The sequence below is a fragment of the Indicator indicator genome, chromosome 7 (assembly GCF_027791375.1).
Source record: "Indicator indicator isolate 239-I01 chromosome 7, UM_Iind_1.1, whole genome shotgun sequence".
Taxonomy (NCBI): Eukaryota; Metazoa; Chordata; class Aves; order Piciformes; family Indicatoridae; genus Indicator; species Indicator indicator.
The window spans coordinates 13,775,407-13,802,186 of record NC_072016.1 but is presented as its reverse complement, the minus strand read 5'-3'; the positions used below and the strand labels follow the sequence as shown (position 1 = coordinate 13,802,186).

Genomic DNA, 26,780 nt, shown 5'->3' with positions numbered 1-26,780 from the left:
AAGAGAAAAAATACAAGAATTTGTAGTAAAGTTGCAACTATTTCTAGTATAATAACAAACCTAAAATCCACAGGGCTCTGACTGGTTTTAACTACAAATTTTACATACTTTGTCTTTTCCTATAACAAGTTAGTTTGGAAAAATGCATGTGACAAAGCTACCAGATGATCTTGGGCTGATACCTACAGAGATCAGCTTGACCGTTATCAGAGGCAGAAAGTCCCTGCTACAGAAAATTCTGCTGGTAGATGTGGCAAGATACAGAAGTTTTCAAACAGCAACAGTAAAATAGAAGTGAATCAGAATAAGCAAATTACTTACTGCAGGCAGATAATTTGTGTGTGTGATAGTAATAATATTGATATACAGAAAGATTTTATATATATAAAAACAGAATGACAGCTAATAATGATATTCAAATATTTTTTTCCTTTTGTCTTTTTTTTCTGATTTGCCCTTTAAAATCACTTTCAATCATTTTTGGTACATAAGAGTCAGCCATTTGACAATTCTGGGTTTCTGAATTATATGGAAATATTTTTAGAATGCTTGCCACTGCATAAAATCAAAATGTTAATGGCTTCACTAAGTCAAATTAAATTTTAATGGCCATGGTTTAATTTTTCTTTTAGCCTGTTCACATCCTTTAAGTAGCATTAAATGTGATTCAGTTGTCTTCTAATATCACAGCTGACCTGAATAGCCTTTTCAATTAGCCTTTTAGATGAAGCACATCTGATACATTTTAAATAAATAAAGAGTCTTTTTTATTGTTTAAATGCTGATATTCACAGCTCATTTAATCCATTTATTGAGATGCAATGTCAAAAGAACAACAGTTACTTTGTGCAATGCTGGTGAATAATGTGTAGAGATGAGATAAAATCACACCATCTTTGTTTTGTAAGTGAATGGAATTTGAGGAAGAAGAACTCAAAAAGATCTATTATAGATTTTAAGAAAGGTGCATGGCTGAAAAATTAAGAAAACACTTTACCAAGAAATTACACATTGATAACCTTTTTGGAAAGGGGGAGCTAACAATCTGGGTTCCCCTCATAAATTTATTCTGACATCTTGCAAATCATCTAATCTCCAAAAAGTAGATGGGTGTTGCATACTTTTACAAATCTGCTCACTCTGTATTAATGTTATATGTTTTAGTTTAACCTTTTCATGGATTATTTTAGTGTTTACTATATAAAAGTTTTACTTAGAAGTTACTTATTAAAAATGATAGAAAAAGTTAATCTACCTGAGACTGTTCAAAAGCATCTTTGATGGTTCCATGATTTTGTTTGATGTTCTCATTTTTTGATTATAGTCTCTCAAAACCTTCACTATGTAACAAAGATTGCCTATTGTGATAAAACCTTCACTGTGTATGTGGTCAGGCATGGAGAAAGAGGTTTGTGGGTTTGCCACTCAACATGGGATACAACAAAAGCAATCTAGGTTGTGTGATCTTATGTAGAAGGAGCTGGGTTGAGGATGATTTGGATTGTAGGTGTATCTTTTCTAGTGGCTTTGGTTATCAAACTGCAAAAGAAAGGTATTATATTAGATAGGGAAAATTTCAGCATTGACTTCAGTTTTGCAGCTTTGCTTGTATGAGTATTAGTTTACACTAAGCCTACCCACAAGTAAGTTGCTTTCTTAGGATATGAAGTGCTAGCTCTGAAACTAATACTGTTCTGTCATGATGGATGACTCATTAGACTCACCTCAGTGAAAAGAAGCAGTGACAGTGGTTTGTGATGATATATCTTTAGAATTCCAAAATGTTAAAACAGATTTTGCATTATTTACCCATTGGTTTTTTGACAAGTTTTCTGAAGCAAATGTTTCCAAAAGTTATAAAAAGGTTTCTAATCAACTATTTGTTGTCCCAAAGTATCAATACTTAATAATCTGTATTATACTGACCATTTAAAAAAAGGTTAGCAATAAAAATTATTGTGATTGTTATTAAGCTAGGTTAACTGAAATTACTCATTCAGCATTTAAGAATAATTAACATATGCAATACTGGTTACTATTAGCATTAGGAAAATTATGTGGATTACTAAATTCCCTGAACAGGAATCTCTGAAATACATAATTCTTCCAAAATACAAATACACACTTTTTTAAATGATGATAAAACACAGGATGAAGGTCTTTTGCACAGGACACAGACATTGGTGCTGACACCTATTGAATAGAATACTATTTCATAAAAGAATAAATCACATCAAGTCCAATGGCCCCAGGCACTATTTTACATACACTCCTGCTCCTGGGGAAGGGGGCAGGTTGCACGAGACAGAGCATGTACTAAAAATGATTTATCAGTATAATTTCATAAGCTGGAAAATCTGCTTCCTACTCTAAGGGTGAACTATTGCTCTTTGAATGTTTTGGTAATTTGGGAGTAGATTAGTATGACATGTCATGGGGGAATAAAAACTGTTCTGATTAAAAGGAAGCTGTACAAATAATTGGTACCTAACATTAACATGTACAGAGATGTATTCACAGGCTGAATGAGCTTCCTTTTCAAGATCTGTAGAGAGAATGACAAAGTAATTCTTTACAGCAAAATATCAGGCAAGATCAATGATGATAATGTTACAACTATTCTGTAGCAGAGCCATGTTATGTGTGCTGCAGTTAATTTGAAGTGCTAAAAATAAGGCTCATGCAATCTGCAGACTCATTCCTTTTCATGCTACTGATATTAGATATGTTATGAGTATGATAAAGAAAGAATACAAATATGTAATTTTCAATCAGTTTTGAATTTGAAGGGTCCCCTTTGGGGGGAAGCAAAGGGAGATTGGTTGTGCTTTTCTGTTGATTGTATATATATGTAAATGTTGTGAATTTTGTATATTTGTACATATTCATTGCATTTCATCATAGATTGTAGATTCTGCTTTGTAAATACAACTTTCATTTGCTTCCAAACTGGGCTAGTCTGGTTATTGTCAGTGTGTGTGGGGGAATTTCAGCTCGCACTGACACAATTACATGCTTCACTATGTGTAAGAACATCTGAATTTAGAGAAGATTTCATGAGCGCGTTTTGGAATTTTATTGTGGCTTTTATCTAATGTTTGGGTTGTTTGCTGTTGGTTTTGGTTTTTTTTTTTCTCTTTGTTTTTTTTTTCAAAACACTGGAGGACAGAAGAATTTGGGTATTACTATTTGAGACAAGGTTTGATAAAAGGGGATGTTGGCAATGTGAATACTTAAAGCCAAAACAAATCAATGGTGTTATAGATCATGTCCATACCAAGAAATTAAGATAGTGAATGAAGTAGATCAGACATTTATATTATGGTTAGTTGGAAAATATCTGACAAAATATTTATAACTATTGTTTGTTTTCTGTGAAAACTCTTTGAAGAAATGGACAGAAATGTCATTCTGTTGTCTGGTAGGAGTCAAGAAATTGAAATGTCAAGAAACTTAAATGATAACTTGGATTAAAACATTTATTTTTTCCTCATTTATATTTAACTGTCCATGCAAATACTTCTATTTTCTTTCATTGTCCTGACCAACTGTCCTAAATACTCTTTGTAAATAATAAGTTGAATAGTGAGGGAGAATAAATTATCAATGATAATTTTCACTTAGATTCTGTAGCAAATATTTTCCAGTCATTAGTGATTTTTTTTTTTTAATGGTTTGGGGTTTTTTGTCCTTTTACATGGATATTTTGTGGAGGCGTCATATTTTGAAATCCTGTTCTGAAAAGTGACAATAATCAGGATCTCTCTCATAACCGCTTGACATGAAGATAGCTAATATGCTTTGATCTCTAAAACGTTTAACCAGGGAACTTAAACAGACTGATGTTAATACTCAGGCCAGGAAGTGTGCTGAAGTAGGCTGTTTACAATATAGTACTTGAAAACTATTTGCTTTAAATGGATGAACACTCACAAATCAATAGTATCATAGAATGGTTTGGGTTGGAAGGGATGTCCAAAGTTCATCTAGTCCAACCTCCCTGCAGTGAGCAGGGATGTCCTCCATTAGATCATGTTGCCCAGAGCCTCATCGAGCTTGACCTTGAATATCTCCAAGGATGGAGCCTCAACTACCTCTCTGGGCAGCCTGTTCTGGTGAAATACCTTCATGGTAAAAAACTTCCTCCTGACATCCAACCTAAATCTACTCTTCTCTAGTTTAAAACCATTTCCCCTTGTCCTGTCATTACAGGCCTTTGTAATCCCTTCAGGTACCAGAAGGCTGCTCTTAGGTCTCCCCACTATAGAGTAAGATATATTTCTGTTAGTACATAAAACTGGTAAATAAAAAAATTTCTATAAATTATAGAGCATAATGTACAAGGAGGTCTATTAAGAGAGTGGAATATATTCAAGGAAAGACAGAACAACACCATAAAAAGAAAAAGAGATAGGAGATTTCAGATAAGAGAAAAGAAAACCAGAAAGAACAGGAGGTCAGATCAAAGACATAAGGTGTTGATGAGATGTGGCTTCAGAATTCGTGAAGTAGTTCTGTTTCTGAGATTTTTATCTATAAAATAGTCTCATTGGGGATCACCTGCAACAGAGAGGGTGCCTTACAAAATTGAATCCACTCAAGGAAGGAATGAAATGAAGAGAGAGAGATTCTAACATTGTCCTTGTAACACTGAGACCTGCCGAAGAAAGTGGTGCTCTTGTCTAAAGGAAAATGAAATGAAAACTGCATAAAGGCAAACGGAAACCAAACTTTGCCAGCAATGTCAGACTGTTCCTAGTAGTAAAGTCATCTATAAGGTAGCATTAAAGGACTAAGGATAAGGCCTAATTATGATTAAGAGATTTAATTAATGCGTTAAGGAAGCATAATGCCAGTGTTGCCCAGACAAATTTCTGCCAGCTTTCTGTCAGGCATATTTGGTGCACCAGAAAATGACTGCTTCTTATTTTGTTTCAGACAATTTTACTTCTGCATCTCCTTACTTATGACCTCTGATGTCTGTCCCTAAGGAGTTCAGGATTGAAGCAGAAGGAACTAATTACATTTTGTCTTGTTTGCAGTCTTTCTTGAGTGCTCTTCACTGAGAGCTTTCTGTTGCCTCGCATATTTTCAAATATATTTCTTACTATTCATATAGCAAGATAATTTTGTTTGTTAGTATGCTTTACTCATAAGTGTTTCAGGGCATCTACATCAGAGATTAAGTTGTTGTGAAGGTTTTGCTCCCTATTAGTGAGCAGCTACTAAGATGAACAGCATTATTCTGTGGATCACTGTTTGAAAAAGAGGGTTTACAGGCTCAGCTGGCAGACAATTAAGGATTTGTGGGATCAAATGCTTGTTGTTTGGAGTCAAGAGACTAAAAACCAATTTGAACTAGAATATGCATTATATTACACCACTTTTACCATGGTTTCATTCTTAGAAAGCTGGCTTTAAAGCAGGTTATTTATAGCAAAATTTACTCATTGTTGATTTTGCTCCTCAGCATAAGTCAAAGTTTATTACAGGCTGGTTAGTTGCTGTAAAGATGGTTGTCATTACAAGCAAAGAATAACTTTTTCCTGGCAGATAATCCTGAGAAGGGCTGCAAGCACTGGCTACCTTGTGTTATGTTTAGAGCAGCTAGGGAGTATGTTTTACATGGATTCCTGTGTGTAAAAGTAGCCATAACATTTTAGTTGTGACATGACCATGATAGTTATGTGGGGACATGATAATGAGGTGGTAACTGATGGCTAAATGTTTTTGCTGTTATGATATGAATCACATAGGATACTTTCTTCATGTCAAATAACAAGGAAAAAAGTGAAAAAGAAGTGTCTACAGTCAGCCTGCATCTGGGACTAAGCTGTAGCTGTTGCCTATGATTCTGTCCCAGAGAAACTAGGACAATAAGTCTTGTATGAAATGCAATTACAAGATATAGTGAGATATAGCCCTTTTTAGTTGCTTTCAGTTTGGGAATGATGGAATTATGGATTTTTGTGGTGCTCTGGGAGAGCTGGATGGAAATGTCTCGGGCAATCTTCTCAAAGAATGAGAAATCAGCATTAAATAGAGAGCAGCAAAAGCAGATAAGGGTTATAAGTTTAAACCACCAGCCATGATAGCTGTTCTATGATCCTACTAGGGGCTATGTTGGAGAATGAAAACCCCCAATCATTAAATACTTAGGGATTGCTGCTTCAAATAGACAAGTTTTATAAACTCACAGTAATTCATAAACTAATATCCTTACGCTCTGTGATGATCTTGGATGATCTTCCAACCAGGTTGATTCTGTGATTAATGATCAAAGACTGTAGAAAACTAGACAAAGTTCTAGTGGGTAAATACAGGAACCATTCCTGGTTATTTGATCCTGTTGTGAGGTTACTGTGTCCAGTTGCATCTATTTTGTCTGTGTTAGTGATAATATCCTCATTGAACATTCTTGCTTATGAAATGTCCTGATGTTGATAGTATAGAAGGCATTTGTACCACTACCATACTGTAGTGATCTGCATCCAGAATTAGTGAATGTAAACCATGCCCTCACCATGCAAATATCATACATGAAATGTGAACAGCATCTTGGTACATTCTAGCTAAAAGGTAGGTGGGAGCCTTGGCATTGACTTCAGCTGAATCATGACAAAATAGAAGGATGTTTTCATCTGACTGAGAACTTGAACTGACAAGAAATGGTGACTCAGGAAATGCACATTTCACCTAAGGAAATAAAGGTATGCAGCCACAATGATGTTGCCCTTAAAATGCCCCTTTATCTGAGATCACACAACAATGCAGGTTGAAAAAGTCAAGATTTTATTCAGAAAGAAATCAGAACAAGTGTTTAGAGAAATATGACATGATGAGACTCATGACAAGAGACTCTCTGAAAATATCTGTTTAGAGTCTCACAACATCTGGATCAGGAAAAAGGGGGCAGAGAGAAGACTGAAAATTCTTGCTGTCATGGTTTAGGAATTAAAGAAGTTGGTTAATAACAATCAGCAAAGTTTTCAATTTAGGATTAAGTCAACTAAGCCAAATTTATGAGTTCCTTAGTCTGATGGAGGGTTGTGTCTTGAAGCACAGCAAGGGAATTTTGTCAAGGAGGGTAACAAGATTTCGCTATGGAGAGATTTACTTATGGTGGAAGGTAGATTTAATGACAGGCTTGTCCACACTTTAAAAGGCTTTTCTGGTATGCTTATATTTATAGAATATATTGGCAGCCTTTCCTGTGGAGATGCAGTGTTTCTTTTCCAATACAGTTTAAATTACTTTCTCAAATAGAATAACCTTTATTGGCCCGAAGTGTATAACTGTTTCACCTCCAGGGAACTGCTGGCTGACAAAACATAACTATCTTGCCAAAACACTGATGTAGACTAAGTAGAGAAGTTTTGAATTTCAATTTATGTATGAAAAGTGGTTGCAGATCAGGTATAGATGTATCCTGACAGCATCCCAATATTCTGGTGTAAAATACCTTCATTTAAATACCAAATATTATTTTCTCTGTCAAAGTCTAATTTTCTAAATGTGTCTCACAGATTAATAGTAAAGTCCTTCTTCCTTAGACAAAATTAGTATGTTACACAATCCAAATTATTATCAAAAGATAGCAATTCCAATTTCTCTAGATTATGCTTCTGTAAAGTTCCCAACTTGCAGTAGGGGTAGGCAAATAGAGTTATGGAAAACCCATATGTCAGACCAATCCTGGGAAGATTTATCAGTTCTCTCTAAAAATGCAAGTGAGTGAGCAATGTCATTAAGACTTAACAGACTGTACAAGTGCTTGAATTTTACACTGTACTTATTTTTTTTCAGAATTACTTGAATAAAACTGTAGAATCCTGACAGAAAGATTAGACTCAAACTCAACATTCTGCAGCTGTATGCTAGCAACCGTGCAACTGTTTAATTTGAAATTAGTATGTATTATATTCCATTACATGGAAGAGATTAATAAAATATCTTAAAGTAATCGTAACTAAAGTAGAATTATACATATTGCAATGAAACACCAGAAAGTTCAACTTCATGAATCATCTTCTCATGTCTTTGTTACTAGCCTAAGTATATGAACAATTAAACGATGAACATGCACTCCTCATTACCAGATCAAATAAGTTTCAATCTTATTTTTGTATTGTTGTGGGTCCTTTCCCTTTCCCTTTCCCTTTCCCTTTCCCTTTCCCTTTCCCTTTCCCTTTCCCTTTCCCTTTCCCTTTCCCTTTCCCTTTCCCTTTCCCTTTCCCTTTCCCTTTCCCTTTCCCTTTCCCTTTCCCTTTCCCTTTCCCTTTCCCTTTCCCTTTCCCTTTCCCTTTCCCTTTCCCTTTCCCTTTCCCTTTCCCTTTCCCTTTCTTCCCTTTCCCTTTCTCTTCTCCTTTCCCTTTCTCTTCTCTTCTCTTCTCTTCTCTTCTCTTCTCTTCTCTTCTCTTCTCTTTCTCTCTTCTCTTCTCTTCTCTTCTCTTCTCTTCTCTTCTCTTCTCTTCTCTTCTCTTCTCTTCTCTTCTCTTCTCTTCTCTTCTCTTCTCTTCTCTTCTCTTCTCTTCTCTTCTCTTCTCTTCTCTTCTCTTCTCTTCTCTTCCTCTCTCTCCTCTCCTCTCTCTCCTCTCCTCTCCTCTCCTCTCCTCTCCTCTCCTCTCCCTCTCCTCTCCCTCTCCTCTCCCTCTCCTCTCCCTCTCCCTCTCCCTCTCCCTCTCCCTCTCCCTCTCCCTCTCCCTCTCCCTCCCTCTCCCTCTCCCTCTCCCTCTCCCTCTCCCTCTCCCTCTCCCTCTCCCTCTCCCTCTCCCTCTCCTCTCCCTCTCCCTCTCCTCTCCCTCTCCTCTCCCTCTCCTCTCCCTCTCCTCTCCCTCTCCTCTCCCTCTCCTCTCCCTCTCCCTCTCCCTCTCCCTCTCCCTCTCCCTCTCCCTCTCCCTCTCCCTCTCCCTCTCCTCTCCCTCTCCCTCTCCTCTCCCTCTCCTCCTCCTCTCTCCTCCTCCTCTCTCCTCTCGGATGCAAGCAATCTATTTCTCACTTCAAGGAATTTTAATAGAAAAGCTGTCATGTTTATAAAGGTTCCAGTACAGCCGAGCAGAAAGCAAATAGAAACCTTTATTTTTATGATAGGTTGAGTCTACCAATTGTCACTTCACTGCCAAGTAAGTGAAACCCAGGGTAATATCATTCAGACATTTTGAAAATGCCTGTGTCCTTCCTTGCATGGACATTAATATTGTGAATGTTTTGATTTTTGGAAATGCCAAAGTAGATGTGCATAGAAAAAGAACATTTTGATGAAAGTATTTGTGACAGGGATATGACGAAAAAAAATCCTTTGAAACTCTCAAGAGAATTAGCTAGAGAGAATTAAAATGGAATGGGATTGAATAGACATATTTAATCTCCAGTAAGAAAGATTCAATACAGCAGAAGTTGTTTCTGCAAAGCTATTTGCTAATTTTGTTATAGTATCAGTACAGAAATGTTATTATTTCTTCTTTCAAAATAAAATATCACATCTTAAATATTATATATGAACAAGTAGAATAGAAATACAATTCTGAACCAAACGATTCTCTCTTGAACATTAAAAATCTAAACTAGTAAATAGAAACTGCTTTAGTTGCAAAATAAGTTTTTTCTAGTTAAAAAGTGTGACAAATAGCTTCATAAAACCTTTTTAAAAAATATGCTGCCTTCATAACTAATAATGCAGACTGTTGCCTACTTATTTCAGTACATAATTTGAGCGTAGCTGCCCTTTCTGTTTTCTCTGCTGCATTATTAAAGATGTTGAAGGCATCACTAGGTTATTGTTCTAGCTGTATAAACTTGCTTATAACCCAGTTTTTGGTTTACAACTAATGCTCTTAGTATGTGGCACCTGAGTAGATTATCTAGATGAGATGGAAAGAAAAAGCCAGATAACTTTCTGACTTAAAAATGAGGAAGGTCAGTGCAATTCAACCATTTAGTTCCAGCTTTAGGCATTTGGAGTACACATATTATCTACACCCAGATCATGATTATCTAAATACCTCATGATGACAAGCTTCATTTTCTGCTTGAACACAGCAGGTGAACACAGCACCTGAATTTGTCTTGAATCAGAGCAATATCCATATTAATGGATGATTAATCTAGATCTCAAAGGATCCAGCACTCTTCTAGTTTGTGGTAGCATACCCTGAAAAGTATCAGTCATCAACTACCTCCAAAGAAATCAGACAGAAGTCTTAAAAACCTTAACCTCCTTTCAACATGTCATATTGCTTTGTTGTTGGATGGAGGGAGAGGACTTTTTCTTTTTTTTTTTTTACTTTCTTTCTTTTATTTTTTCAATGTTCATCATACTCTCTGAGAGTTCACTTAAACATCCTGCATTTTTGAGTGTACCTAACTCTTTGAGGTATTCTTCGTAAGTGGAGGTAGTTGAATTTCCTCATTTCAGTTTGCATAATCCTGCAGTCTTTGTTAAGACTTCAAATTATGCCAAAAGAGACTAGGTACTTCAGGATGCCTGAGCAGGTCTAATCTAAGATGCAGGCTCTTAGAAGCAGTAAAAACATAGCTTCTCTCCAGTCAAACCTGATTCTTCAGTATTTGCAACAGTTTGGAAGATGTTCTTTTTTTCCCCTGAGGATTACAAAATAATGAAAACTTAAAATTCTCATAACCAAAGATACTGTGCTACTGTCATGCAGATTGTTCCTTATGAGTGAGAATACTTGCTCTGTGTTATTATAGAATAGACTGACAGTAGAGTTTACACATGTGAAACTCTATAGATGTCTGTAGACCATAGTATCATCTGCGTACTCTTACATTTCAGCTGAATATATGAGATCTCAAATCCACATCAATACTCACTGAAGTGTATATTTTTTCAGTGTTGAAGAAGTTTTACTTTGCCATTGATTGGCACTTGGCAAAAAAAAATTATGCAGAAAGTTTCTCTGATGTAATTTGAAATGCTTGATTGGAATGGAGTGTAATTTAAGAGATTTGCCAAGGCAGCAAAAGCAAAACTTCAGCGATGTATTTTGTGACTTTAAATAAAACTGTGACAGATTGGTAAGGTACATTTCAAGAGCTTTAAAAGCTTGAAATTATATGGACAGCTTCCAGGTACAGTTACATTATTTACATGAAACTGAGACAGCACTCTCTGATTCAAAGCTTAAACATACTTTGTTTTGGTTGGTGGAATAGTGAATTTACTTCAAGTACAGAATTCAGAGAGCCTAAAGCTGTTAAGAGTAAAATGTCTTCCTGTGTGCACACTGAAAAAGAGATAAATATTCAGCATCAGACTATAACTGGTGACAGCCACATTCAGACATTTATGTCATGGAAAACTAGAAGAAAATAAAGTATGGCTATTAAAATACATAGAGAGAGCCATACTTTCTAATTAAGAATTAGGTGACTAAAGTCTTACATGGCCCTTATCCTCTTTTGCTGTCTTGGTAGAAGCCAGGACAACAAGGACTAGTCCTTGCAATTTTAATGGTGTGCAATGAATTTAGTAGAAATTTAATTTTGTAACTGTTTTTCACAGATTTTGATTTTTTAACAGCCCTGAAGGTGAGTTAGGGTTGGTTGAAGCAAAATAGTTTCAGCATTTGAGCAATAAGCAATCCTCCTCAAGATAACAAAGCTGGTGAGGGGTCTGGAGGCCAAGCCCGATGAGGAGTGAGTGAGGGAGCTGGGGTTGTTTAGCCTGAGGAAGAGGAGGTTCAGGGGACACCTTATTGCTCTCTACAACTGCCTGAAGGGAGGCCGTAGCCAGGTGGGGGTTGGTCTCTTCTCCCAGGCAACCAGCACCAGAACAAGAGGACACAGTCTCAAGCTGTGCCAGGGGAGGTTTAGGCTGGATGTTAGGAAGAAATTCTTCACAGAAAGAGAGATTGGCCATTGGAATGGGCTGCCCAGGCAAGTGGTGGTGGAGTCACCATCCCTGGAAGTGTTTAAAATAAGACTGGATCCATGCTTTAGTTGATTAGAGGGTAATGCGTGATAGGTTGGACTTGATGATCTCAAAGGTGTTTTCCAACCTGGTTAATTCTGTGTTATCCTATGTTATAATACTTTAAAAAAAAATAGGTCAGTTAGATTGTTTGCAATTTTTGTATTTGGGGAATAATGTATTCTGGTCAATTGGTTTTGGTCAGATCTTCAAAATTTTGACAGCTGTTAAACCTTTCATAATGTTTCACATACAATGGTTTCCTTAGATACCCTCATGTAATTTTATTTTAAACTGAATATGCTTTGAAATAACCACGTGCCTAAAAGTCCACAGAAGCCAATATATAAGCACAGCATTCATCATTCATTCCTTTCACAAGGCAAAGAAATAAATCAAGGTTTTGCATTACAATATATTTTTTTTTAACCCATTAAATATTTTTTTCATGTAGATAACCTAATAGAGCTTTACAAGATCAGTGGATAACTTAAATAACCTCCAGCACTGCTAAATTTAAAGTTCATCTGAATAACCATTTTCTGATTTGTCTTTTCTTATTGCATTGAAGTGACATCAAACATCTGTTAAAGCAAAACCTGAAAAAAGGTATCAGCATGACGTGAAGAGAAGTACCCACATGCCTTATAGTCTGAGAAACATTGTGTAATTTGATTTTGGGTCATAAAAGATACATAGAGTCAAGCATAGCATGACATACTCTTGGCCTTTGAAAGCACACTTAATGAGTGACTGTATGGCATCCACTACTGTACCTTTGAGTTAGTGCAGACACCGAGGGTGAAATTAGGTTTTAAGTAAGATTTAAGTTAGTTCTCCTCACTTCAGTGATTTTCACCCTCAGATCACTTGCAGAAATATCCAGAGATGTGACCACTTCTGCTGCAGCAGGTGACACTTCTTAATCCTGACTTAGTACAAGTACCAAGTAGAATTTTTAGTGTATTTTTAGTAATGCATTCTCTGCATTATTAGGTGGTTCCTTCAGTCTCCTTGAGCAGCAGCTACTGATGTGCCATAGTAGTGATATCCTGCTGAATAAAAGAAAAACCAAGTGTGCTTGTTTTGTGTATCCAGTGTTGTAGCTATATTCCCTTATGCCATATATGTTTCTGCTCCTAAAGGGAAAGGGATTATTCCATTGCTACTTCATGACAGAGTTGGATTAACTTCAAAAATAAAATAAACAGCTTCCACAGCTATGGAAAATCACTTCTGCTCCCAGAAAATTAGAATTAGTGTTACAGTGGGCAAGAAATGTAGCGTTTTAATGAAGTGTCCTGCTTTAAGCACCTTTTCCAGACAAGACACCTACGAATCTTTGCCAAATACCTATGTAGTTCAGCTGGGTTTATGTTGAATTATATGGCTGGTGAAGAAGCTGCTGTATGCTATCTTTGGCAATGCAGACCTTTGTAGAAACCTTGTTTATAGCTGTCAAGGACCCCTGGCTTAGCTCTCACTATGTTTTCAGAGACACACTAATCTAAAATTATTTTGTTCTTTAATTAGTTGGAAAAATAATACTGTAGACTAAGATACAACAGCAGTTTATTTATTTTTTCTACCCACAAATTGCTTCAAAATGAGTCAGAGTATGTCTCAGAACTGAATGGTATCTTTTCAAATATATAATGAATTCAGTTTTCATTTTAATCGTCTTTGCTGGTGGCAGAATTTATTTCAGTTAATTTGATTATTGTCATTTCAGACATTAATCAGCATCCTATTAAACCATCTCACAGACATTAATTATGGCCCAAAATAGCCCTGTGATGTACAATCAGGGAAGAACTAATCCTCAAGAGACAGGAATTCCAGAATTTCCTTTGACATAGAGCGCAAAATTTCAGTCAGTTTGAATTTAGACTTCCAAAAATATTCAGCCCTCAATTTTAATCAATTTGTATGAAGCGAGTCCAGTGGGGTGGCTGAAATGTGAGGCACTAAAACAATGAGTCTAGATGCAAAACATTAGTGCAACTCTTTTCCCTCAGTGGCACTTTTACCTCTTAACAGATATTTTATAGAACATTACCCCCTATATGCTATTAGAAAGAAAAGAGAAATAATTTTGACAGGGGCTGGAAACTACTATTGTCAAGCTGCCTTCAAAGGTAGTTAGGATCTCATTCAAATACAAACCCAGGAGAGCAGGAACTACCCCAAGAAGCCAGATATTCCTGTATGTATCTTCCACAGAACCCTGACCACATCTTGCTTTATTGTTTACCTCGTTATTTCTGCCATGTTACTTTATTTTTGAAAACCAGGGACTGACTGCTTATGTGGGCTGTGCTGGAGTTTATACTCTTAGGGTGAAATACAAATGGCACCTGCCATAGTTACCTGCAGTATAAGGTAGGGAGGATCCTTCTTGGTTATTAATTTTTTAACAACCACAGGCAAAATTAGGATCTACTATTTATAATTATCCAACCCAATAATCTCTACAGTTCCCTTTTCTAATTTACCATCCCAGTCCTCGATTTTCAATTCTGGAATCAGAGTGATCCGTAAATCCTAAAATGACAACCTTTGGGAACCTTAGTGTGTCTTCATGTGATAAATGGTACAGATGAGCCTTCTGTCTATCTAATTTAATGAACTGTAAAATGGTGTCTTACCTCTGGCATCCTCATCAATCTTATGTCCTTGTCATGTTTAAAGTGGAGGTATGAAGATCATGCACCTAGAGAGTATGTGAAGCTGGTGGTAGAGTTTGATACGCTTGAGCATCCCTAGTTTATTCTGGCTCTTCCACTCTCCCTTCACTATAAAGTAATCATTGCACAGTGCCAGTGGGCTTGTGAACAGTGACATTTTGCATTCTGCTGTCTCTGCTTTCTCTGTCTCTTTTTTTGAATTGTTAAGTTCAGCTGAGCTGCTTTTGCAGTTCAATGAGCATTTATGTTCTTGCTTCCTACTCTGTATGTATGTGAACCACCATTGCATTGACACTGCTGAATCTAAATGTTTTGAAAACGTGGAACAGACTTGAATACTAAAGTAAGCTGCTGAGCTAAAGCTGATAGTGTCTTGAAGAAGAGCTTATATATGGTGTTTAGCTGGCCATTTGTGATAGCAACAGACTGATATAGTATTATGCTGCTACTTAGGCTGTTAATACTCTTTACAGTATTGGTCAGAATATGGACTTGAGAGTTTCTGGGGAAATAACTTCAAATAAATATTACAGCATATTATTAGAATTTTTAAGATCTTTTCTGTCACAAGCAAGTTTTTTTTAAGCTATTACATAGTTCTTATTTCAAGTAAAATAAGAATGTTGCAAATGTTATAATTTCCTTCATTCAACACAGTCTGTCAGCATGAAATCACTGTTGTAGAAATGCTTGCACAGATACAGTTCTGTGCATTTCCAAGTGCCTTGTTCAAAGTGTACAAATTATATACCTAACAAAGATCTACGTCCTTGAGTCAATAAAGCCATGTACCCTAGGTCCAGATTTCAGACCTGTAAAAAAAGGTCTGAAATAATGCTGAAAATATGCTGAAATAATTTCTAATTAAATTCTGAATTGAGTAAATTCACTCAGGCAAAATATTCTGGGAATTTAATTTCTTGGTCTACTTTGCATATATATTTTATGAAATTACTAGTAACTTAAATATGGAATAAGGTTTTGAAAATCTGTAGTATTACAGCCAAGAAATATTCTTGGCTGAACAAAATCTACGACTACTAGAGGGATTTTTCTCTGGCTGTTAAACAGTCTAGAATGTTACCTTCTATGTAATAGTTGTAGCATTGTCACACTCCAGTACTTCCAGTTTAAAGATTTTTTTTTTTCCTTTTTGTAAAGCAGTTTATACAAGAAAAGGATGCAGCTCTTCATACTTTGAGTGACAGTAACTCTGAATTATTTTAGTATCCTAGTTGTAAGAAATTGTCCATCTCTGTTCAAGGTCTCAACAAAGACTGCTTAATAAGGAAATCCACCAGCATGCAGACCACCTGGGATTTGGAATAAAAAATTTATGTTTCACTTCTGAGAAGGTATATGCTGGTGGGAAATGGGTAGTAGAGATACCTTAATCGGGACTGAGTTTATTAGAGACAGAACTAGCATGCAACTCCTCTTTGGTCAAACTCAACTGATGTTAAATAATAGTCCTACATTGCCAGTACACTGGGAGATAAATCAGACCTACTATAGAGGATACCTCCCTAGAGAGGAAAATAAAATAAAATTTAAAAAAAAGGCATCAATACCAGAATTGTCAGAAAGAAATCTTTGGACTGTATATATCTGTGTGTGCATGTTTGATTATAGATGTTATATATATTTTTGACTATGTATATGCACACTTGGGGTTACTGGAGTTTTCCCTTAGGAACGTGCATTTTATGGCACTTATAAATTATTTGATTGCTGCATCTAAAAGGAGAGATTCTGCTGTTTATCCAAGCTTTCTCTTTGGTGCTTAACAAAAGTTCATTGTGCTATGTCATAATTTGTCCATTCCTTCCGCTATGTGTAATCTTCTGCAACATTTAATCCCTTTTCCATTGCCATACAATCATCACTTCAGCAATTGCATTTGGTTTTCCTAGATGTTTATGCATATTGCTCATCTGTATTCAAGCAAATGTTCAAATGGCCTCACATATTTTCAAATCACTTGGGGATTTCTGTCTAGAAACTGTCCTCTCCGTGTTTCCCAAAAGAAAAAAGGCCTTGTAATTTATTTTTTTTTTCTATCAGCTTTCAGCATTTTAGCTAGTATCAAGGTTATTATACAAATGAATTTTAGCTGGATTGTTTTTAATCTGAACCCTCTGGAAGGCAGGGTTTTATCCTCTGATATTTTGTGCATACTTTCCACATGCTATTGAATGCCTGCTCCATGTAGTTCTGGTCTGAGGTTACTGATTTTCCTAGCTTTCTATATCAAAATGAAACTATACAATGAAATGGGCAGGCAAGTGAGAGTTTAAAAATCTTACCATTTCTATGGTGAATATTGGTTGCATAGTAATTCCTAATGGCCTGATTTTTTTCACTGTCTTTCCTGCTAGCAGTCACTCTCAAAGCTATTTCACAGCTATTAGTTTTTTTCTTAGTCAATGTAAAGACTGCAAATTCTATGGGTAACATCCATTAACATTTCTTAAAACCCTCTCAAACTGCCAAATCAGAATATTAATAGCATAAATATAGTGTTTTAGTAAATACAATCCAATTGATTTCATATGCCTTCCTCCCACAGTTTCAACAGGAATAAAGAGTTCAGTCAAATAGAAAGAAGCCTGAAATGTCTATGCCAGATCTTTTTCTGTTCTTCATTATTTGTGTCCACTTCATTATGCTATATTCTCTGGCAGTCAAACAAGCGTGTATTTGAAGATTTATAATGCTATTAATTATATGCAATTAATTTTGTTTCATTCCAGGAACCCCATATAAATTTTTATTTCATTATTTAATATAACTGATCAGATGTTAGAAATGAGCACCTGTTAGTTAGTAGTCTTCCAGGATCTTAAATATATATGCTTGACTTCATGCAAGTGATTAATGCCTGCAGTATCAGTGGTGGCATTCTCATGTGTAAAATTCAGTATGCTTGTGTGAACACCAAAGGATTTAGCACACATACAACCTCATTCAGCACTTTTAAGTCTAGCATTATGCAATGAGAATTTTGTCTGAATAAGAAATAAGATTTGCTTAATAAGTGCAGACTTGGCTATGCTGTGTCTGTTACAAGAAGAAAAAAAAATATCATCAGATTATTTGGAAGTTTTCTATCTGTTTTTTTGAGAAGCAGATATACAAGGTGCAGTCTCCAGTCCAGGCTTTGGGAGTACAGAGGCAGTGGCCACAGTGATCTCTGATGACCTTTGTGAGCTGTTACTGAAAACCTTTTTCTTATGAATATTAAATGTCTTCTTCCCCAAAACAGTGTTTAAGTGTCCTTCCAAAAATTATTTTGAGAGTTGGTTGTATTACAGAAAATGGTAGCTGTGACAAAAGAGTATTTTAGATTGTTCTCAAAAACCTGATATTAAATTGGATTCCTGGTCCAAAAATTTCTGTGCAACACAGCAAAGTCCCCTTTGCATTTCTAATCAGAAGTCAGATGAATTACTTGTTATTTAGCCAACAATGGCAGATCTGGCTTAAACCATTCAACCTGAGAATTGTTTTCATGCAGAACTGAGTCACAGTTTTTATTGAGAAGAATTTGCAAAAATTCTTCACTTTGAATGAAATTGTGGTCTTAAAGCAAAACATCCCAGTGATCTGTTACTCAACCTAAATAAACCAAAAGCAAATCTAGTACTGTGTTCAAGGTTTTAAAGTCAGAAGTAATTGTTATGGTCATCTAGTACTGCAGGTAGACTATTCAATTAATGGTTTGAAGGGCTTCACAGAAGACATTTATCCAAGAGTTTATCCTATCTATTCTGGTTTGTTCCACAGCAGGGTAACATTTGGGTTTATCAAACGAGAGAAAACTTTTTAATCTCTCACTATGTGGTTCTAGGAACTTGAAAACTAACTGATGTATTGTCAAGAGCTCTTGGTGAGAATGAATAAATGAGGTGCACCCAAGAAAGCAAAAATCTAATACAGAGCTTGTAAAATCAATCTAGGAAAGAATTCTGAGGAAACAAATGAAAAAAAGATCTGTGTTCCTCCTTATCTTTCCTATTCTCTGAATGCTAAGCAGAGAAGAATGAGAGTGTCACTGTACGACAGCATAAAATAGTTTTAAAAATAAATTATCAATATTGTGAAAAAAGAAAGGAATTATAATGTAGGACAAAATTACAAAGACCTGAGAGAAAACTGGAGATAGAGGAGACCAGGAAAGAAAAACTATAGTGTAGCAAGGCTAGCTGGAAAATACATGGCTGTGTGTACATCCTGGATGATGGCAGACTTGGATACTTCTGACCATATCTGAAGAAAGGTGCTCTTCTGGGTGAAGAGCCCTCACAATTGAAAGGAGCTGATAGAGAAGATGTTGGTAAGCACTTCTAGGACTTAGCTTGCAACATTTCAAAGGTCTTTCCTTGGTTAGCAGGCAAAACCCTGCATATTTTAGCAACACTGAGAGATGAGTAATACTTCTACGCACAACAGAATGTCAATAGTGACGGTGAATAATAGATAATTTTTATGATGGATCTGTCCGAAGGCATTACACTGTTTGTGATTTTACTTTGATGCTTTTATTTCCTAGAAATATGCCTGAGCAGGAGATGCAGTTACTCTTATAAACGTAAACTGTTGATGTTCATTTTGTATTTCATGTATTTCAAGGGCTTGCAAGGTTAGGAAAAGCTTACAGTTTTACCTAATGCAAGCAAACACTTGAAAATACAGTTTCATTTATATCCACTTGCACTCTCTATAAAGCCAGGGATTGCTAAATGATTTTCAGGCTTTTGACACACTGCTGAGAAAAAAGAAAAGTGGTTTAAGTTCTTCCATTAGTGAAGTTTTGTGAGTGGTAGAGAGATGTCAGTTCATCTTTCTTCAGCTAAAGTCAGATTATCAGAACTGTCATTGATATGACTTAGCCATTATATAATGTCCTGGGACTTTTAGAGTAACATGTACAGAGTATTTTAAATGTTTGATCATGCAGATGTTGCCCTTGTAGATTAAGAGAGTATGATTATCCTTTGTCTTACATTCATATATTTAACTTTTAGCTGTAATAGTTAATGCTCAATGACTCAGAGTCTAGATTTTGTATTAAAAGAACAGTAAAAAAGAAAATTATAGTAACATTAAATACAATTAATTGACTACTGAGAAACACTAACTTCATACAAGTTTTGTCAGTCAAGAATTGAACACAGGTAATTAACAGTGCTCTGTCTTTTACAGTCTTCAAACCTGCATAAATTGTTAGGACAAAACCCAAGCTGCAATTTCAGTTCTGCAAGATGATGGTTTTCTTATAGCTCCAGCCTAACAAGGATTTAGGTTTAGCTTTAGAGAGGAGGAAAAAAAAAATAGATGTAACCAGATCTGAATAGCAAATACACAACTTGAATCCATGTCCTTTTTCTGTTCAAAGGCTCAGAAACCTAGACTAGTCATGTCCCTGCTTGCTCCACTCTGGCAGGGGGGTTGCTGCTCTGGCAAGGATGTTGGACCCGATGATCTCTTGAGGTCCCTTCCAACCTCTGCTGTACTGTGACACTGTGATACTGTAAGGGCACCTAAACCTTTCCTTAGTAGCAGCCTCAGCATTTCCATGTCTGAGCAAATAATTTCTGAGATCCTGCTTATGTCCAGGTGGAATCTGGACACTATACAGACTATCACTCTAATTTCATAGGAGGCTTAGAAAATGGACAAGCTCTGAGCAAGTCTCATACACCTTAAGAGAAGGTATGGGGTTTTTTTGTTTGTTTGTTTGTTTTTTAATGTCATTGCCACTGCTCTGATTTTTAAAATAGTACTCAAATTTTATATCAAGGCCTTGTGATAAGAGTACATAGGGAGTGGCATGCCCTACATCTCTCACCATCCGTTAGTGTGCTAAAATCACTAGCCTGGATGGATTTATGCCATCCTGCTGTATAAAATGAGAGATCTGTAGAACCAGAAAGAGTGTGACATAGTGTACTGACTTGGATGCTCATTTAGAGAGGAGGCTCCCTGCACCAAGTACTGTCTCTGTGGTTTGTATTTAACAAGCAATGGATAACAAATAGCTTGTCTGTGAAAACATCAGTGTTCTCTTCCCTGGCTGAGTAGTGTGAACCTGATAGCTAGTAACCCTGGCACAGACCCAAAGGCTATCTCTGAACTCTGGTCCTGGAACTGTACTTCAGTGAAAGGCTGAAGGAGAGAAGACTGAGGAGATGTGTCCTGTAAAGCAGGAAAACTGCCAATATTCCCACCTGAGAAAAGACAGTGAAAAGATGAATAATCAGTGCATCCATGGGCTGTCAAATGCAAGACAGAACCAAAGACTGAGGACATCAGTTTGGTGTTTGTTTTTCAAATGAAATGTTTGTATTCATGTAAGTGAATGATGCTGAGTTAACTCCCTTTAGTCTTTAGATCACAGTGGAGCCCATTTGTAGCCCTGTGTAAGAAACCTGCTTTCTTGAGTTTGATAGGGTTTGAAAACAGCCTGCAGTCTGCAGCATTCCTCTCAGTGAGCTTCAGGAATAAACAAGAGATTGAGGCTTCATCTCTGAGGTGCTTGATCAGGTGATGAATTCTGAGTTTTCATATCCAGTTTGAAGACCAGACGCCAGGCACAACGGTGTTTAACTTGTATGCAATCAAATCTTGTACTAATCTACTCTTTAGGTATATAGTTAGCTTCAGCTTTCATGAACTACTGATGTGCATATAGAATTAATTGTTCATAAACAAATGCATGTTTGTGTAGATCCTAAACTGGGGAAAGAGCACCTTGGCACTATCCCATCCTATTGTGCCCTTTATGTAATTTTCAAGAATCAAGAATCAAGAATCAAGAAGGTTGGAAGAGACCTCAAGGATCATCGAGTCCAACCTGTCACCCTACACCTCATGCCTATCTAAACCATGGCACCAAGTGCCACGTCCAATCCCCTCTTGAACACCTCCAGGGATGGTGATGGAATACCCATGGCTGTATGTTTGTATGTATACACACAAATATATATATATATATATATATATATGTGCATGAAAAGCCCTATTCTGCTGAAATTAATGGCCACATTACCTTCAGTTTTGGTGAAATGGTGATCTGAACCCATGTACACTTCATCTTTTTTCATGATTTACAAGCTGTGAGCAATATATATATATATATAAAACAAGGTTTTTAATTTACTAGATTGCTTTTCTATTTTAGGAAAGGTAATAACTTTTTCTAGGTTGAAATACATTACTTGTTAAAGAGCACTAGTGGAAATTAAACTAAATGTTTCAGTAACAGACTGACAAATTCAGGCACAAATTAATCCAAAGTGAATTATTTCAAAGAGAAGCTCTGGCAGTAACAATGATCTTACATGGTGTGCTTGTATATGAATCATAGAATCATAGAATTAACAAGGTTGGAAAAGACCTCAGAGATCATCAAGTCCAACCTATTACCTAATACCTAACACCTCCTGACAACTAAACCATGGCACCAAGTGCCACATCCAAACGTTTGAGACTTAAATGAGACTTAAGCACTCCAAGTTCACAAATAAAAAAACATTTTAATAAATGTTCTCTGTCTTGAGGAATAGACAGCCAGTGAAACCTGTTGGATTTCTTGAGATTGTATGTCTGGATTTGTGCAGGATTTTGTACCTGTGGGTAATATGTATGTGTTTACTATCAGAGGAAGAATTGAGAATCAGCTCCCAACGCCATCAGTTTTCAATTGTTTCCTGTGATTTTTTTTTTCTATTAATTGTAGACAAGTTTTCTTACACCACTTTCTGCATCTCTAAGATAGGAATAGTGAATTTCTTCCCTTTGAAAAAAAAAAACCATTTTGAGTTATGTTAGTAAAAACCGCTACGTAAGAACTGCGGATTGATACGGTAAGTTAAGAGATGATGGATGCCAGCAAAACAACTCAGCAAGCGTTACGTGGTGTACTAAATGCTTTCAAACTTCGGAGTCTGAATTGTTGTTCGGTTTCTAAGCCACTACTGATGTTTTGTTTGAAATAATTTCCACTTGTTTAAGCAGTTTTTACTTTGCTGCAGACATGACACAGTTGTGGCATTACAGTGAGTTAGACTGCTTGTCAAGTGCAAAGCCTAGGTGTTCACTTCTATACATCTTGCTGATAAGGTCATTCAGCTATCCTTGGTCAGATGATTTCCTGTCGTGTCTCCAATCAATTCTATTCCTGCAAATTTCCAAGTTTAAGAAATCAGATTCAGTTTTATGCACTATTTTAAGAGAAAGGACGCCTTCATTAAATAAAAAAAAGAGCAAATGTTTTGTGCAATTCCCATTTTCAGTGCTTGTATAACACTTCAGAAGTCCTCTAGATACTGGGCATGGTGTTGAGCTGAAACACAGCTGAGATATGACATCATGTAACCTTGTAAACACCAGCAAGAGCAGACTTTTCCCATGAACAAATGAAAAAGGTTTGGAAATGTGCTACATTTAGGTGCCACTATTGCAGGTTTTGGTTGTTTGCTCCTTCTCCTGTGTACTGCACCTAGCTGCAGAAATATCTCCTTTGCTCCTTTTTCCTTAGGCTAGCCTGATTACAGCCAATAAATGAACGTGTATACAGGCTCTGTTAGAGTATTTAGACCAAAAAATGGAAATCTCATATTGGTTCTTCAGTCCTCAGATGAATTACAGTCTAAGATCAATTTTCAGGTGTTCTCATTTTATAGCTCTGAAGGGAAACATGCCCTTTTGCCCATGCTTCAATAGCTACATTTTAACAGGATTTAGTTTTAACATATTTGGTCAGTAGATGAAAGATAAGCTGAATGCTTAGACTTAAATGAGGAAAAACAAGAGGTTATAATATAATTTTTCGTTAAGAGCATTTACAATTAAGCTGCATGTGTGCAGATTTAATAGTGAAATTCTTTGTAGGTGTGATGAACTTTAGTCACATTGAGGCTGAACTGTTCTCCAAAAAAAAAAATCAAGCTCAATTTCTGCAAAAAGCATTGTTATATTTTAAAAGAGAAGAAATGTAAAATGCTCAATTATTTAAAGTCTGCTATTAAAAGAAACAAATTATTCATAATTACAGTTGTGTTCATTAAAATGTACATCAGAAGCTAAAGAACATTAAAGCCTGCAGTGATCAGACTGGCAAGCTTATCTACTGTTACTGCATTGGGTTCATAATGTGTACTGTGGCACTCTGATTCAGTTTTTTATTCAAAGATGACTGGAACATTTCTTAGGACTTAAGGGAGAGAAAATGAAAGATTTAACATCACTCAATGGATCTTCAGTATCTAGTTGAACAACAGTGAACATACATGAAAATGCTGACATTGTTGCTCAACAAAGAACAGTGACAGTCTGATAAAAGAAATAGAAGATTCCATTTTGATTATGTTTCCAGAAACATTGCTATCCTTTTATCATGAAAACTCTTTCTATAATGCAGCAAAAATACTCTCTTTGAAAGTGAGGTGAAATTCAACAGGAACTTAACTTTTTTCGTTTTCTTGTGGTTTATTCCTTCTAGAGGTAAGAAGATTGGTCATGATATAGATTTTTTGATCACCAATCCAGGACCTAGTGAAGATGAAGAACTTCTGCATAAAGTTGTTGACTTATGGAAAAAACAGGTATGAACTAAATACCACTTGGCCAAACAGACATACTCTAACAACACTGAATTAATCCTCCATAGTACTTAAAGAATGTTGACTCCTTTTCACAGATAACTGCAATATTTCAAAATTGGATATCACTCTCTTTGGTTATTAATCATGATGACATAGGTGCATCTGCAGCTCTGAATGCTTAAGTCAAAGGTTATATCTGAAGTACTCTACACACTTTCTGTTATATTGTACCCTAGGAATATGCAACTAGTCAGAGGGAAGAAATCAAGCTAGGTAGAGTTTAGAGTGACACAGCAAAAATGTTACTATACTTTGAAATAGAACTGTAATTGATTAATTTCTTCTTAGGTTAAGAGTAGATTCTCCAAAGGAGAACTACTTCAAGGAGCTCCAGCTCCAGTGTATTTGGATGACACAGTGCAAGGCAAGCAAATCTGAAATTTTAGGTACCAAAGACCTGGAATTCTTGTTCCTTCCATCCTGGCTTCCACTGGAATATTGTCAAAATAGACATAGTCTTCCATGATGTCTTAAAGAATGCATGCATTTCTTGAAGGGTTTTGGAGTTGTTTTTCTGTTCAGATTCCTTAGATTCACGCAGCTTTAAAGTTGTAAGAGTCTGAATTATACCAGGTGCAGGTACCTCAAAATATTCCTCAGTCAGAAATAGAGCATGTTTGGAATAATTAGCTTTTATTTCTTCTATCTTTCTAACCAGCTAAGATATGTTTCAACAGTTACTACCTCTACTGTTCAAAGGAACTGAGTATGCTTCCAACAAGTAAAAGTCTAAAACTCTGTCTGAGGTGAATCACCAAATGCCTGACTGCTAAGTACATTTTTTAGATTTCTGTGACTTCAATCCTAATTCTGTGTGGAAATTGTATGCATTGAAATAGATTGCTAGCAGGTATAATTTATCATACTCTAATAAAAAACAGTGAAACTATTTCAATTAATGAGTGCTGAGGAGCTGCTCTATATTTATCTTTTTATTAGTCATGTAAAATTTTTTTCTCAGTCATTCTAATCTCTTTATTTTGGGAGAAGTTGCATTTCTTCTTGGAAGCTGTCTTTTTGCCTTCTGAAGTAGACTTGAACCTCTAGGAAGCTGTGTGTGGATCCTCCAGATACCATGTTCATTATTACACAGCAGAAAGAAATAGTGACAACAGGCTGAGGTTAGAGCCTGCCCTATGAGCAGCCTTTCATTCCTTCTCCCATTTCATCACACTTCACTTACATTAATGAGAACAATGGCTGTGGTCTGAGAAGTCTGTTGACTGCTGAAATTTTTCAGATCATTCTGAGTTGCTTTGATTAAATGGAGTTGAAAGGAAAGAAATAGGAAAAAAAGATTGGTCTTGCTGATCTTCTTCTAGGATAAAATTTGGCAGCAGTGAGTGCAAGGAGAGTATGGGAGGTCAAGGGTGGCCAAAGGTTTGTTGAAAAGATGAGGGTTCCTCTAGGAATCTCATCATGAAGAAAATATCAGAAGAAGAGAGAGAGAATGGCTGTAGCAACCAGGCCAAATAAGCTGGGGATTGTTTAAATCTATGGACAAATGTATTCTGTGTTCTGTTTGTCCTCTGTAATTTTTATGGCTTATGCTACTGGCTATACTGCCTCTCTACTGTGGAGGTTGTAATATACAGACTTTTACTGGCACTGCTGAAAAATAAGATACCAGTAAAATAAAAATGCAAAAAAAAAAGAGAAACTACACTCCTCTTGCCTTTTTATCACCTTTGATTTCTAAGGGGAAGGGGGGGGGGGACACAAAAACCTCGCAAACCTAAACCACTTTTATACTTTTTGGCAGTACACCTGTTGTCTGCTTTATAGCTTTCCCTTTTGTTCTACTGCTTTCAAAGCCCAACTTCATCAAAGAACATTGCTGAGGTCACAATGTTGACTTCTTTTCCACAGCTCTTAGCAAAGGATTCTGCAATGTTTAACTTCTAAGCTGTGGACCTCAGCCTTATTTAAATAGTTTTAAAGGACCTTTTTCTTAGCTGAAAAGTTTAATGTAACAAGATCCTTCAATTGAAAGCTGTTGAAAACTAAGTGGTTAAATCAATGCTATCATGCTCTTTGATGCATCACTGCCAGAGATAGGAGCACTGAGGAGCAGAGAACACAAAGTCTCCACTGAGCTTCAAAGTAGAGTGGCAAAATGGAAAAGCTGCAATGCAGTACACAGATTATGGTTTTAATGGTTCCAAAAAGCTTCATAAAGAAAGTAAGAAATTACTTCTGTGGGTTAGAGCTTAGAAGTTTGTAGGCACACAGGCTGAGCCATCTGTGTCAATGCAGCTTCATTCACATACTGTGAGAAGATATAATTTTTTGCTAAAAACCTAAGTAGCTATATTTAGCACTCTTCCTGTTGTTAAGCAGGTACTTCCAACAAAGGAAGATACACTGTTATTACAGACATTCCTGCATTCTTTATTTTTTTCCCTTTGCATTCACGTAACTATACTGTTGCATTTTTCTTTGGGCTTTTAGGAAAATGAGGAATATATGTGCCTGCCTGTTCTTACTTATTTT

General features: G+C 36.2%; 1 protein-coding gene across 1 annotated transcript in view; it reads left to right on the top strand.

Moving 5' to 3' along the window:
• Positions 1 to 26,780, top strand: part of DNTT (DNA nucleotidylexotransferase) — an 86,605-nt gene that overhangs the window by 34,844 nt on the left and 24,981 nt on the right. The window contains exon 8 of the mRNA XM_054382468.1: positions 24,125 to 24,227. Coding sequence (XP_054238443.1) covers positions 24,125 to 24,227 — 103 coding nt within the window. The remainder of the gene's footprint in view (positions 1 to 24,124; positions 24,228 to 26,780) is intronic.